Source organism: Equus przewalskii, chromosome 1 (genome assembly GCF_037783145.1).
Source record: "Equus przewalskii isolate Varuska chromosome 1, EquPr2, whole genome shotgun sequence".
Classification (NCBI taxonomy): domain Eukaryota; kingdom Metazoa; phylum Chordata; class Mammalia; order Perissodactyla; family Equidae; genus Equus; species Equus przewalskii.
In genome coordinates this window covers 78,922,220-78,937,533 of record NC_091831.1, presented here as the reverse complement: position 1 = coordinate 78,937,533, position 15,314 = coordinate 78,922,220, and the positions used below count along the sequence as shown (strand labels likewise).

General features: G+C 42.6%; 1 protein-coding gene across 9 annotated transcripts in view; it reads right to left on the bottom strand.

Annotated features, from left to right (window-relative positions):
- Positions 1–15,314, bottom strand: part of SIPA1L2 (signal induced proliferation associated 1 like 2) — a 211,902-nt gene that overhangs the window by 100,864 nt on the left and 95,724 nt on the right. For all 9 annotated transcript variants that reach the window (XM_070614983.1, XM_070614973.1, XM_070614991.1 and 6 more), the window contains exon 3: positions 3,912–5,648. In XM_070614983.1, coding sequence (XP_070471084.1) covers positions 3,912–5,388 — 1,477 coding nt within the window. In that variant the 5' untranslated portion in view covers positions 5,389–5,648. The remainder of the gene's footprint in view (positions 1–3,911; positions 5,649–15,314) is intronic.

Here is a 15,314-nt window from a genome sequence, read left to right as displayed (position 1 = left end):
AGAGCCATTCTCATCTGTGTGACCTGAAGTGAGGCACAGCACAGTTTAGGAACTCCCGAGTTCTCTGTAGGGACACAACTTCCTAAAAAGCACAAGACCTGTCACCAAGCAGGAGCCCACATCATACCTTTGCCATCCCGTGTAGCTCCGGGTCTCGTCATACTGGGGACAGCCCTTTGCGGGCCAGCAGCTCTAAGTGTCTCTAAGTGCCAACGAGGTCCAGAAGAAGGCAAACCCTGCCGCTGTGCTACCGTGGAAACCAGAGCATTCAAAGAAACAGGCAGAGCTGGAATCCCTGTCTCTGGGGCCTTCTTCACAGCCTGTACCACAAATGGAAAACTCAGGAGAGGGAAACTGGGCTTTCACTAGCAGTTCCATCAGCGAAACAGCAGTGACATAAATAATAATAAACAGCATCAGCTTTTCTTCATGGACATCGCCAGCAAAAGTAAGGAGCATTAGGGACATCACTGTGCTTGCTCCAGTCCTCACTCTCTTTTAGAAAGCTGTGTCACTGAAGGCTACAGATGGATTTGCCTGGACAAGAGACAGTGCTCCACAGTCTATGGGGACAAGCCACTACCCTGCATAATTCCTTGTTTAAAGTTGTTAAAACGCCTTTCCGTGACTTTGTGTCACAAGAATATACCTCAGCATAAAGAGCGCCATTTCTCATTCACCACCTAATAAAGAGCAAACCACGTTATTAAAGCTCTCTACTTTACACTTCTCCCAGTGACTGGGAGCTATTTAATTCTTTTGAAAACGAAGTTTCACACAAAACAATGAAGAATCGTGAAAAATAAAAGGCATTCTGGAAAGTATCAAAAGATTCCTGAAAGCCTGCTCCCAAAGAGAAAAACTGAGTGAAGGGAAGAGAGAAAAAGGGAAAGAAAAAAGCTGCCTGTAAACCGCCCCCCCCAGTCTGTGCCAGTCTGCCCAAGGCCTCTGTGTTTAAACACAACAACGTTCCTGCAACTTGTGATGTTTGCAAAGAAAAGGTCCAGTGGTGGAGGCCAGGGTGTGAGTCGGCTGCCCATCTCCCTTCCCACACCACAAGGGGCCACGGTCCACCTGCCCAGGGGGACTCCACTGCCTCTGCCTTTCATCCTTAATGGCTCTACAGAGACACCAGCAGAGCCGCAGTGATGCTATTGTAGCCAACTGCATTCTGAAGTCACACAGGCCCACAGGGGAAGAGCTAAATATAGGAGAAAGGAGGCACAGTTCATGGCTGCACGGCGAAAGAGCAGAAGGGCTGGGCTCGGTCATTTTCTCTCTCTTCGCAGCTGCTCTGTCCTTGTCCAGACCCCATTAGCTGGCACAACAGCACCTTCCACATCACAGAATCACAGAACACTGATGACAAAGCGACCTCAGGGATCGCTGTCCCATGCCCTCATTTTGCAGGCTTTGCAAAGGAGTCTGGGATTCAATTGTCTGGCTCATTCACAGATCCACAGCAAAGCCTAGAACCAGAGTGAGCCCAGTGAGCCCAGCGCCCCTGAACTGCCAAACTACATGTCTATATCCAGGCACAACTCACCCGCAGGGCCTCTACTCTCAGATTCTTCTTTGGAGTTTATTTATGTTTTATCTCACATTCAAATCTAACAAGTTTGGTGATGTTAGCTCCAGTGCTCTGGAAAATTCTAAGTAGCAAATCAGAAAAAGAGGAGGAAATAAACCACTCACAGACAACTCTTTAAAACTATCAGGAAGCGACAGTTGAGAGTTCAACAGAAAACTCCAAAAAGCAGTCAAGAGAACAGAACCTAGTAACCCAAAATCATCTCACGCAACAGACCCTAAGGACATTAATGGATCAAATGGTAATGACTCTGGGTGCAGAAAACATCAGCTTTTTGTTCCATATACACTGAAGTGTATACTTAATACATTAAGATATGCAATCAAGTATGAATGAGATGCTGGTGCTAAGTATCTGCATATACAAGCACATATACAAATGTATGTAATTCTTATGTTCTGATATTTTAAAGGGTGAATCACAAACTGTTTATAAAACTCAGCTAGACAGAATGACTCACTGCCTGAGGATTTCAGGGCATTATAATTCTAAGAGACTATTTTACTGCTAGCATTGACAGCCATGACTTCATCAATAAAAAAGAAAATCTTAATTAGGAAGTCTATTTCTCCATGGTCTCCCTTTCCAAAAATAACTGACTTCCACCTAGAGAACATTCTTGAGCAGTGTCTTATAACGTGCTGCCCCTGGCTGAACACGGGCATGAGGGCTATGAGTTTTTTCAGAGCACAGACTAAAAAGAAGGCCCAAGAATCTTTGAGTTCACTGGCTGGAAGGCTGTTTCTCACAACGGTAATGCTGATGCACACCAGAAGCCAGGACTGAGATGGGGATGGGGGACACAACTGGGAAACCAAGACCTGTGGACAGAATTATTTCAGTCTGTTATGTCATCAGTGCAAGAGCAGAGAGACAACTCGAACTGTGTGACCAGTCCCAATGCAAGTGTCCACTTATTTAGCTATATGCAACATCAAAATCATTCCACTAGTTTATATTATTTCATAATATAACTATGGCTGACCTGTTAAATCTGGATTGATACAAACATGGGGGGAAAAAACCAAATTATTAATTTAATAATTGCAATTTATCTGGCAAACAAGTTCTTTTAAACCTGTAGTCCATGGGGAAAAGCATTAAAAAAGACTCAGGGACTGAAGTGGATGCAGTGACCTCTGGAGGTCTGAGTCACACCCCAGCTCCCCCTAAAAAGGAAACGACTGGAGTGAAAGATTACACAGAAGCATTCTGAAGATAGACACCAACACTAAATAAATTCAAAGTACAGTCAGCTCACAATTATCCACACCAGTGGCAGAATAGCCTATTCATGAAGAGACAAGAGAAGAAGCGCCCCGAGACTGGCTGGGTGCACCCCCGCCTCCCAAGGTGCTCCTAGGGAATGTAGGAGGGGTAGGAGGTGGAACTGAAAATAGAAAATAGACTGAAAAGTATGCTGTCCTATAAAGAAGGGGCAGAGGAAGCGAGCCACACCCAGTAAGAAGGCAATGAGAGATACCCTGAGTGTTGTCACGTGGCGTGTTACTGACACAAGCACGGAACCTGTTTCTCTGGAGGTCTCTCAAACATAGCTGACTCTCATGTCCCTGGAATAACTGGGGACACTTATTTAAAGGCTGAGGATTCAACTACATGACTTCCAAGGAACGTATCTTTTGAGCCTGAAGATATAAATAAAAGTAAACAATTTGTTTTACATGTGATTAAAGAATTTCTAAAATCACAACACCAAAGAATTATTGATAACTTGACTGTTACGCCCATTTGTAGAAGTGTAAGAAAACTAAATTTGTCTATCATGCTAATTCATACATCTCTTCAACAAAGATTTTATTTATTACCTTCAATACATACAGCAATGCAGTAGGAGATGTGAAGACGTAAAATTGAAAAGGTGCACCAAAGATGTAGGAGAAAAGTACAGAAAAGACTAGAGGGGAAAAACCCCCACAGAATTAGCCATTGCAAAGAGTATAAGAGACGATTCAGAGGAATAAGAGAGGGATAGAGTTAATTGGGGAAGGCGTATTAAAAGGGGTAAATCTAAATGAAGCCTGATATTGGTGATGTTCACAAATTGGCAGAGAAAAGAAAGAAGGCAGGCATTTCCACATTGGGGATTACAAATCAGCAAAGGCAGGAACTTGGGGATTTCTAAAGAAGGGATCAGTCTGGCAGTGATGGAGGATCCATGACAGAGAAGAAGTCCAAGCCCAGTGACCCGTGTGGCCTTGGACACTCCAGCGAGGGCGCTCCAACACAGAGCAACACCTTATAACTGGCCCTAAAGAACTTCCCCCTGAGACACGCGCACACATTCAGGGCTCTTCCTTACCTTTTCCGTAGAAGAATTTGCGGTAATAGTAGGCCCCAAGGTCAATGTGCTCTATGATGTAGCGTTTCACTTTCTCCCTGTGAATCGGCTGGTTCTCTCTGGGCACTTCCAAGACGGAGACGCCTGCATTTGTGCAGTGAGAGCTGAGAGAGGATTCAAAGGAACAACTTTCTGCAGAGCTGAAGGATGATGAGTTGGCCCTGGAGAGCGCGATCCTCCTGTCACCTTCACCCCCTGTCTCATTTCTAAAGTAAGGACAACTCAGGACGAGGTCATTACTTTTCCCGTCCCCCTCATCAGCATCCAGGTTCTCTTTTGAGTTGAGATCCTCCTTGCTGCCCAAAGGGGATTCACAGTTGCCCGGTTGGCCGGCTGGCATCTGAGTCTGGGAGGCTGCAGACGCTCCGGTGGTTATGTTTTTCCTTTTCCCCACATTAGCCCTCGTAGCCATGGCTTCGTTGATATTAAACAAAATGCTCTGGACATCATAATGTGCAAAACACCGCTGGCAATTCCAAGGGCGGACGCCCCTCTCAAGACGACTGTCTTCCAGATCAGACGTGAACTTGAAAGTTTCATGTTCACTTTTAACAGCTCGCAGCTTTCGGAAGAGGGACGTTTCCACGGACTCCGGCTTTAACCTCCGTTTGAAAGGCTTGTCCCTGTCTCTCCCCATGAGGAGGGCACTGTCCACGTAGTCTAATCCTGAGATGCGGACAAATTCTCCTCTAGAAATCTGTGCCGCTGCATGAAGGCTGGGAGAGACGGCAGGGTCACAGGGGCAAAACTCAGGGAACCCAAAAGGGGCCATCGCTTTGTGGTCATAATTCTCTACTCGGTAGCCTCTGAGCATAGCAAAAAAGTTCTCGCCAGATAAGCCTTGCCGGTCTATGGAAGACGTGCTTCCGTACTCCCGGTGGAGGGCGGCCCCCGTATTGGGGTTCACTGCGTTTTGGTCTAAGACGTCTTCGGCGTCGATGTCGCTGATGGTGACATCACTATTGCTTCTCTGTCTTATGGGGTGAAGTCCTCTTTGAGGAGAGTGCACAAAGATGTCTCCGATTGTGTACTTTGCCTCCACAAAGTCTAGGTCAAGCTGCTCCTCTTGCTGACCATCGCTCTGGTCGTTTTGCCCATTGTGCATGATGGATACGACACTTTCGTAACTGGTCTGAGACCTGCTTTCCCACAGTGCCTTGCAGGCTAGGTCCTTGGAGCAGTCCTTTTTGGGAGGCCACTCAGACACTCTTGCTCTCACACCCATCTTGGGCACAGCTGGGGTACCATTGGCCGGACCACCACTCTCGCTGGAATTTGAGGCATTTAAAGAAGTGGCATGTCCCATGTTGCCATTAATGGCTTTAAATTTTCGAACAAAATAGTCATCGGACTGCATGATTCTGGGAGGATCTTTGAACTTTGAAGAGGCTCTGCCAAGCTTGTGCTTCTCTTCTTGTGACTGCCTTGGGTCACTCATGTCTACCCAGGCAAAAAGCTCCGATCCCACCAGAAGACTGATGGAAATCTAATTACATTGTTATTGACAATGCAATATCAAATGCAGACATAAGGCTTCTTCTACAGTGTATTTTCTGTTTTTAACCAAAAGCAAACAACATCCTCAGAGTATGGTTTCTCCGAAACCAACTTGCTTCTCAGTTGTTGTAATAATTTTGTATACCTCCGTCCTTTTCAAGAGCATTCCTTAAGTCATCTGGCCGTGAGCGTTTCCTTCACCTGAAGTAGAAGAGAGAAAATAGCCATTAACAATTATTAGAGCTCAAGTTCAATACATTCTACATACGGTTTCTTATCTGTCCTTCCTTTCTAGTTCTGCCCATCTCTGATTCCCCCAAATCGTCATGAAGGTTCAGATCTCTATTGTTCATACTGCTCCTTCTTTCCGGAACATTCTACCGTCCTGCTCTACCTGGCTGGCGAGAATTTACACCACACGATCAAGCAGTACCCTCTCCAAGAAACCTGCCCAGCACATCACCCACCCTCACCCACATCTGAGCAAGAATGGCTTCCTCTGTGTCCCCACAGCATCTGCATCTACACCTGTCATTGCAGTTTTCCTCTTTCTCTTAATTGCTGACTTACTGATCAGTTTCCTCCACTAACTTCAAGCTCCACTAAGCCAGGAACTACGCCTATTATGTGTGTATCAACATTATCTATTAGTGCAGCCTGGCTTAAATTAGGTAATTAAGCAACACTTCAATTAGTTACAAGAGCAACTCAATGGTCCTCTCATTGTTGCAGTATTACTATACTTTCTTTCAAAATAATTAAACTCAAAATGTCCAGCAGCAAAAGGGTCAATACCAGGCAGCAGGAAATGAGTTTTCAGAACGGTCTCTTGCAATCAAATAGGAAGTCACAAAAATCCCCCTTAAAGTGGCAAGGAGTCTTCAAGCATTTGGTGTCTGAAGGAGGACAACTTTCTAGTTCATTATGCCACTTGCAACTTGATAAATGTGCAGGGTAAAATAAAAGCGCAGAGATACAAACATCACAATTTACCTTTGGGGTTGGTAGAAAATGGACCTAATCAACTCTTCTCCTTAATTACAAGTATTTCTTTCAATTTACTCTATCATGAGTTAGACAAAAATATTTTCCAGGTATTATATACCTTCCAACTCATGGCAGGCTGGGAATCTTACTTGTTGGCATAAGAATAAAAGAAAAACTCCACTTCTTCTGAAAATAACGATGGTCGTCATAAAGGTATAATATAGCTGATTTCCCTCAGCCTTCACCAAAGCGTAAAAAATAACTGCAAGAAAATGTTAAAATTCCAGCTAGCCAAACAGTATAAGAATGGGCTCTTTCCAATGGGCTCTTAAGGGCTTTGAGATGAACATGTGTGGTATCTTGGAATAGCAGGTATTTTCTTATGATGGCAGCTTGCTTTTCCCCCTTTGGAAAAAAATCAGTCTGGGCATGACAACAAGCTGTCTGCTCCCAGGGCAGCTTCATAATTGAGGAAATATAATGATATTTTAGGATGTGGCAAACCAAGAGGGAACAAGTAATCAGATGCTTCTGTGCACAGAACAGACCAGTATCTGCCCGTGGTTGTCAGAAAGAGAAGAGAGACGACTGCATCTTATCCATTTCACTTAGAATCACTGTGTGTAAAAGGATCACAGATGATTCTGAATTACCGTTATTTCCTTTACAATTTGGGCTATTATCAAATCTTTTCCTGGAAACTAAAAAAATGACAACTGAGATAGGAAAGAAAACAACTCCTTGCCTAATACCTCTCTGCTGAAATGGTATTTGACTTACTGTACTAGCTTCTACATAATCTACAAATTCCATTGACAATTCTGCTGTTTACAGAACGCTCAACAAAATTTGAAAGCTTAAGAATCACTTCTAATGGTTGATACAGAGCTACGTGAATTCTCAACAGGCATTAATATGACATTCTTTTTCAGTTATAGACTATTAATTTGTAAGAATCCTGTTACAGAAGGAAGAACCATGTTCTACCCAGTACCCAGTTCCAAACCACTGAACTGTGTAGTTTCTGGAAATGTAATCGAGAACTAAGTACTCACCACTTTAAGAAATTAGAAAAAGAACAACCAAATGTACCAAAAGAAACCAGGAAAAAAGGAATGAATAAAGAGAAAAGCTGAAATTAATGGAATGGGGGAAAAAAGTAGAAAGGACAGACAAATCCAAAGGGTAGTTTTTTTAAAAGGAGTAAGAAAACAGATATACTCCTTTCCAAATCTGAAAAAGGAAAAGAAAGAAGAATAACATTATACAAGTTTGAAAATGAGAAAGGAGACATGACCGCTTATACAGGAGAGATTAATATAAGTATGAAACAATTACACCACAAGCAACTCTATGGCAACAAATTTGAAAACAGAGAGGAAACTAGGGATTTCCTAGCAAAACACAAATGCCCACACTGATCCAAGAAGGATTATCGTTGAAGAGAACAGAAATATAACCAATCCCTGACGAAAAATATGACCAATGTACACATGAAATGCAAAGGGCCACCTTAACCACGACTGTGTAACTCCTTTATCCTATTTACGAGGCCAAATTCCATCTAAAAAGTTTAGGATGTACCCTATCTTGCTTCCTTTTGATTGCCGTGACACACACTGAAAGCAACAATATTCACACAGCCCATGGCAGTCAGAGCAGGAACGTGCTCAAGGCTTGGGGCACACCCAACCCCACCACTCACAGAGCTGAGCAAACTGTCACACCAGTAACCCATTCGCTACACCACAGAGAGGAGCTCTGGGGTCAAGCCACCTGCCAGCAGATGTGTAAAACAGAAACCTTAACAGTAGGATTAGTAAGAACAACACATACACTGAATTATTAGTTCTCGAAAAACTAACCATAAAAGTATCAGAGGTCACTGGGCTCAGACTTATATTTGAAAATCAATCTTCTGAGCTTTCACATCCCTCAACATTTCTAACTTTATTATTGTTTGTAACAGACAATATTAAAAATACAAAATCTTGATTCCATAGATCTCTTATAGAAAAGGAAGACACCAATATATTGTCAAAAAGAATTATTTTAAAACATAAATAATAGAAGCAATTAAAAATAGATGAGTTTGTGCTGAATTTTATTATTAGGCATGCCAAAAAGGGACAAAAACTATAGCAAACTCAGACCACACAAAACTGTTTCCCACAGAAATCTGAGAATATTCTTTCAGTTATGATTTTTAAATTTTTTGTTTGTGATAAGAACACGAGCTGTAGTCAACAGCTACTGATTCTTCCTGTCTAGAATCTATTCCCCTTTATTCTGGTAACGGTATCCTGAATTCCCCTCAGGACCATGACTCGAAAACCATTTAATTTGTGTGGGGCTAACTCCACCCCCTAACATGTGACCCAGGTTTGACCAATCAAAGAGCTGTATCTTCTGGTCCAGTGATGGGTCCAGAGATTAGCCCAGGAGCGAAGCAAATGACAGCCCTGCCAGCAAGGGTTACCCAACCCTGGTGCTCCGATCTGTGCCTGTGCTCAAGTGGTGGAACATAAACATGGAGCTGCTGTGGCTCACCGTGCAGGTGTGACTGAGAAGGGGGACAGCAACATGGAAGCAGAGCCAGGTGAGGGAAAGAAGGACTGTGAAGGACAGAGCTCTTGACTCCAGCTGGGCCTGGAACTAGTTCTACCCATGGAATTTTTCAGTTTCATGAGTCTGCTGATTACCTTTATTGGTTAATTCACTTTGAGTTAGATTTCTGTGTAGTCAAGACCAATTGCGAATGTTCTAAGAGACCATACTTACATTTCATTAAAGACCAAAGATAGTGAATTCAATGTTCACAACTACTTTGTACTGTGTGGCACAGACTGCCTGGTCCATGAATGAATAAATGAAAAATTATAGTTCTGGCACTTGAATCCAGTGTCAAAACCAGCGCCTCCTGGGCAAGATGCCTGCTCTAATACCATAATTATACCTCCTTTAACACATTTGACGTGTGCCACTAACAATTCAAAGTGTTCAAAGCCAAAAAAGCTTGACAGAGTAGCTGATTAAAAAACTTAAAGTTGTGGCAGATCCTTTCCTGCCACGTTATACTCTCAGCCACATCTTCCAGCTTGCCATAGCTCCCCAAGGTGAATCTCTCTAATGACAGAATTATAGATAGCATCTTCCTTTTAAAAGTACTACTAAGTATTAGTAAATACAAAGTATTGTGGACAGCACCTTCCTTTTAAAAATATTACTAAAATACATATTTTTAGTAATGTGATAAAAATAAAACACCTCAAAACAATTACAGCCTCTGTTTTTAAGTAAGAAAAATTAGAAATATTAACATCATGCAATTTCTAAAGTACTGTAGTAAATGGGGAAGAATTAAAATCAATGCTTTGAAATGCAGATATGAAGAAGGAATGGTACAGGCTATAAATAGGGTGAAATGCAGGAAGAAAAACAATGGAGGGAATGAAAATCTAAAGCCTGAGCTAGAATGACCTCTGAATAATCAGGTCTTGGAGGTGACAATGGATGAGAGGGAGAGAGAGACAGACACGCATGCACACACGACACCCCTACACCAGTGAATCACGCCTGTCCTGTGAGGCTTCTGGTGAAAAGCTGGGATCTGGGGCAACAAGCTGGACTACAGGCACCTGGAAGGTAAGACTCCCCTGTATCTCTCACCATCTTTCGTTCGTCCACAAGGTCTAACCTTCCTACTTTGCCTGTTTGCACGCAGCATTCAGCTGAGAAGTTTCCGAAAGACAGGGATTTTCAGTCTTAGTAGCATGAACATGAATGTAAAGAAGGTAGAATCTAGGAGGCGTCCTGCAAACACCTGCCCCTTATTTATTCTTTGTACTAATCAGGTATTTACACGTCCTCTGTGCTCAAATCCACTATGAATCTCAAGTGCAGGGTAGCGTGCCATGCTGCCTGACGGGTGTTGATGAAGACCAAACTGATGGAAGAGACAGAAAGAGGAGGACATCTCAGAGAAGAGCCTTGAAACAGCAGCCTGCAGAAATTAGGGGACTGTGATTGGCCCCCAAACAAAGCACAACGCACACAATAATTACAGGTGAGCATCATTACAAAACAGGGAAAAATGGAATCCCCAAAGCACACAGATACCTTTAAACAAAGTTTCTTAGGGTTTTAGGTGAGTCTGTGAGGCTAAGATGAAAAAGCCTCGGCCCATTATCCAGATTAGTCGTGTTCTCTCACCTCCTCTTCCATTCTCCACAGCAGCCACTTGAAAGACCTTCCTGCCCTAGCATCTCAGCAAATATTGCAGCTTCTAACTTTTCAGAGGAAAAATAAGTCAACAAAATTTCACTCAAATTTTGCCATCACTTAACAAACTTACCCATTTCTGAACCTGTCCTGCTATGGTACCCCTTGGTTGACAATCATTGAAGACTAGTCATCTTTCTTAAGATAAAAATCCAAACTATGGCTTACAAGACTCTTCCCACTCCTGCTCCATCTTAAGCCTCATCTCCCAGAGTCCTCCTCCTTGTTCTCTATCCTATGCCCCAGACATACTGAGTATCTTTCAGGTCTTCAGACAGCCCACTCCCCAAGCCCTGCTCTGAGCTGCTTCCTCTGAAGGAGCATCAACTGCCTTGGCTGAGCTGACAACCACTCGTCCCCATCACGCTCATCAATTGCCTTGGTTGAGCAGACAACCACTTGTCCCCATCATGCTCATGCGCAACTGGGTGTCCCTGCGACATCCTCCTGTGCTGGCCTCTACTTCCCAAACACCCTTTCTCTATGTCTCACAATGACTTCCTGTTTCTCTCTGTGTGACTCTCTCTGAAGCTCCAGGGCCGTGTCTGCTTGCTTCCCCACTTTATCTGCCAGGCCTGCCATAGTTTGTGGTAGATGTTCAACAAATATTACTAAATAAATTAATAAATTACTAAACAAATATGTTAGGCAGTAACCTTTTATAATATAAAACATTTAATATTTAAATGGCAACATATATCATGAAAGAATATGTTATAATCACAAAAGTTCAACAATTCTGCAGAAACGTGTATTATAGAAAGTCAGATAAATATGGATAGTTGTTAACTCTTTGCATGACAGTATTTGCCCCATGGCATACTCAAATCCTTATAAGAGGTCAACTTAAACATAAAATTCAACAATTACTCTGCTCTGAAAAGAGAGCTTCTCACTCTCATTTCTGTACCAGCCAAATGAGCTGATTATAGACATGTCTCCTAACCTTACCAAAAGAAAAGAAGGCCATGCTTCATCTTCTAATCCTCTCAGTAGTGACACCTATTAGGCGAAAGGCCCATTCCCAAACATGATGAGAAATAAGGAGGCCTACATGGCCAATCCTGCCATCAGTCTCTGCCCCCTTCTGAGCCAGGCAAAGCAGCCGACTCCCACAGGGCTCCATTTTTCTTTAGGTGGCATGGCGCCAGCTTCCTGGGGATCTGGATATATGCCCACAAATAGTACCGCTCGAAAACAGGATGGCAAGTGGAAACTGTATAATAAGAGGACCTGGTCAAAAGGGCACCCGGGCCTCATGTCCAAGTTAGAGATGAAGCGACAGGAACCTAAGAGCTCCCACACATCATGCTAATGAACAGCTGTGAGTCTGCTCCTGTCCTTCCTCCCTGTGATTTGACATCTTTTTGTCATTTCTAACAGATTGTGAAAAACTGGTTACAATGGTTTTAAACAGACAAATGCAGAGTTCTAAAACAAAAAGGCCATGGTATTTTCCCACAAAAAGCAGAAGTGCTATTTCATGAAATATTAAGAAGGCATAAAATAAAACGGACCCCCATATGTGCACATCATGGGTACCCCCCCTAACCACTGGCTCCCTCCTGCCTTAATTCTAATTAAGAGCATCTTAAATGTACTATTTTCCTAACTTCATGGCTAAACGAACTCACACCGCTAACCTGGTGTGGTTAAAAAAATTAAACATTAAAGAATATAGAAGAGTCATTTAATTCTTTCCCAAGGACTTTCTAAGGAGACAGACTAAATCTGCATGAACATCCTCCTGTCTAGGTAATTCCCATATCCGAGATATTGACTACTTGCCAGGATGGGAGAAGATAAAGAGTTCATCTTAGAATGATCGTTAATTAAAATGGATCTCTAACATGTTTCTAGACAGTGTTTTCCTCCTTTCTCTGAGTTCATTTTTAATGTCAAGGACATTGACCCCCCTCCCCAGTTTCTAATTATTCTTACATTTCATCAAATTGCTCTTGCTCCCCAGTAAAAATTGAAAACTGTCCCCAGTACTCTGTGAGCACTTTGAAAATCTACATGCGCACCTGTGTGACCTCACAGGTAGTGGGGTGGCCATGAGTGAGGAAGGGCAACGGAAGGCAGCAGCTAGTGAGGCAAAGAGAAATTCAAGAATTTTCGAGCTTGAAGGAATAGTCTGTTCTCATGCTAATGGTCTTCATATAATTTTTAAAGGATAGAACAGAAATGGAGAAAATGTGATATTTAAGCATAATTGTCTTTAAATAGAATGTTTTTCAAAGTTTTCCATGAGACATCAGCGAGTCTTTAAGACCCATATTATAGTTGTAATTGAGCCACTTATCAGGATTGCAGCTGTAGCAAATGGATTGAAAACCACAAAATGCAGAAATTATGAGCCTCATTCAAGGAAAAAAATGGTTAAAATTATATGGCAGATTTATAATAAAAGTTATAACTACTGTAAAAATGCTTATTTTTCATACTCATATTCCATCAGATCTAATGCTAACACATATAATTGCCCAAGGGATAAAAAGGAGGGACAAACTGTCCCCAGTGTTACCCCCTCTGTGGCCAGGAAGACAATAAAGGAGCTGAAGTGTGTCACGCTCAAGGTCCAACCACCTGAAATGCATTCACCATAAAATTACTAAGTTCAGGTGCATTCAGGCTGGCATTAAGTGAAGTTATGACTAGACAGCTATAAAACAATCCATTAACTCAAATTCTTATCGTGTAGATCACTAAAATCAAGGATATGAGATAACGATAAATGGGCTATTATTAAATAATAAGGGTCATAAATGGATATAGAAGTTCAATAATGATCATAGCTTTGACGGCTAGAAAATTAGTTCTTAGACACTTATCTTGAATTATCTTGAATTTATCATGAATTAAATGTTGTCAGGTGCAGCTCTCACGTGACTTTCTGTGGCGCAGCTGTGAGCTTCCATCAGAGTGGGTCCTGGTCTGTCCTATTCACTGCCTATACCCTCAGCCCCTAGAGTAGTGTCTGGCACGTAGCTGGCACTCAGGATGAACTCAGACCCATCCATCTAAATTGAAATGGTTGCAAACCAAAGTACCCGAAAGTACTGAGTTGACATGTTATCAGGACACATGCATGGAACACAGTGTTTCTTGACTCCTCTTTAAATGCTGATGCTCCTCAGGGCTTACTTTAGGCTACCTTCTCTTTTAATTCCATACATTTCCTTGTGCAATTCTAGTAGTTTCGTATACTATCTCTATGCAGATGACTCTGAAATATACCCACAAGCCCAAAGGATGTCTCCTACACAATGCTGCCAGGTTGATCTATGATAGCTTAGGTCCTCCTGTCCACTCTCTTTGCACCTGCTCCTCCTCTGCCCAGGTCAGGAGCAGCATCACCATCCACCTGCCACCCAAACCCAGCACCTAGTGCTCATCCTGCCTTCCTCTCATCATCCACATCCAATCGGAGGCCTATCAACTTCACCTTCTGAATGTTCTCAGATCCATGCAGACCTTGCTACCTCAACTCCCCCCACCATAGTTAGAACCATTGTCTTATTTTTCCTAGATTATCATAAAACCCTGCAATAGTTGTCCATGTCTCTCAGAATACAGCCTGATTGCTTGAAGGTTGCACAGGTCACTCATGATTTGGTCCACAGATAGCTGCTCAGCCCTTTAGGTCACTTTGGGAACTCTGCCCACCATGTCTGCACATGCTGCCCTTCATTTTCTCATGCGAGGGGCCTCTGCTCAGCAGTCCTCCTGCCTGAATACTCTCCAAGACTCCCTTCCCCGTCCTTGCCAGCCAACAGGTGCTACAGATAGACCTCAGCTTCTAAGTGGATTCTCAGGAAGTCTTCTCAGATTTTAATGTTGGTTCTAAGTTATCTTAATTTGGGCTCCCATAGGATCCTGCACCTTTTTTCCCCACCAGATGTTACACCCACTATTTTACAGCAGTCTAATTGCTTGTGGCTCCCATCCTGTAACCTCTCAGTGCTTAGAAGGCATAGACATGTCTCTGCACACGGGCGCTCAGCAAATATCCGGCTCCACCACAGGCTAGCTGAGACTATGGCAAGTTCGTCCTCCTTGCTGGGCCTCCAATTCCTATTTCTAACACAGGAATAACTATACCTCTCTCATAGGATTATTCTAAAGACTTAATGAGATCTAGATGTCAAGTGCTTACCTCCATGCTTCCTATATCAAAGTTCTAAGGATATTAGCTGAAAAAATTGATTTATATAGGAATAAATATTTATTGATAAACTAACTGATTTAAAATTGAGTAATTAAAATGAGTAAACTACATAACTATCCCCAAGGAGCATAGTCATGTTGACAAGATATAATGTGATACCTGCTCACTGATTTATGTACACAGAATAATAGGAACCTACATCAGTGGCTGACTTGCAACAGTTAAGCTGATTCTCCAAGAGGCAAACAAGTTTTCAGAAGGTGAGGAAAATGCCCCAATCTCCTGCCAGGTGCTACTCTCTTCTACGTAAAAGCAGAATAAACAAAGAGCTATTTTGTTAAATGGAATATTTTGATCACAGAATTTTTTCAAGGAGACAAAAGAACAGCTGTGGATATTGACTGTTTCCCACTAAATCTTTTAAATCA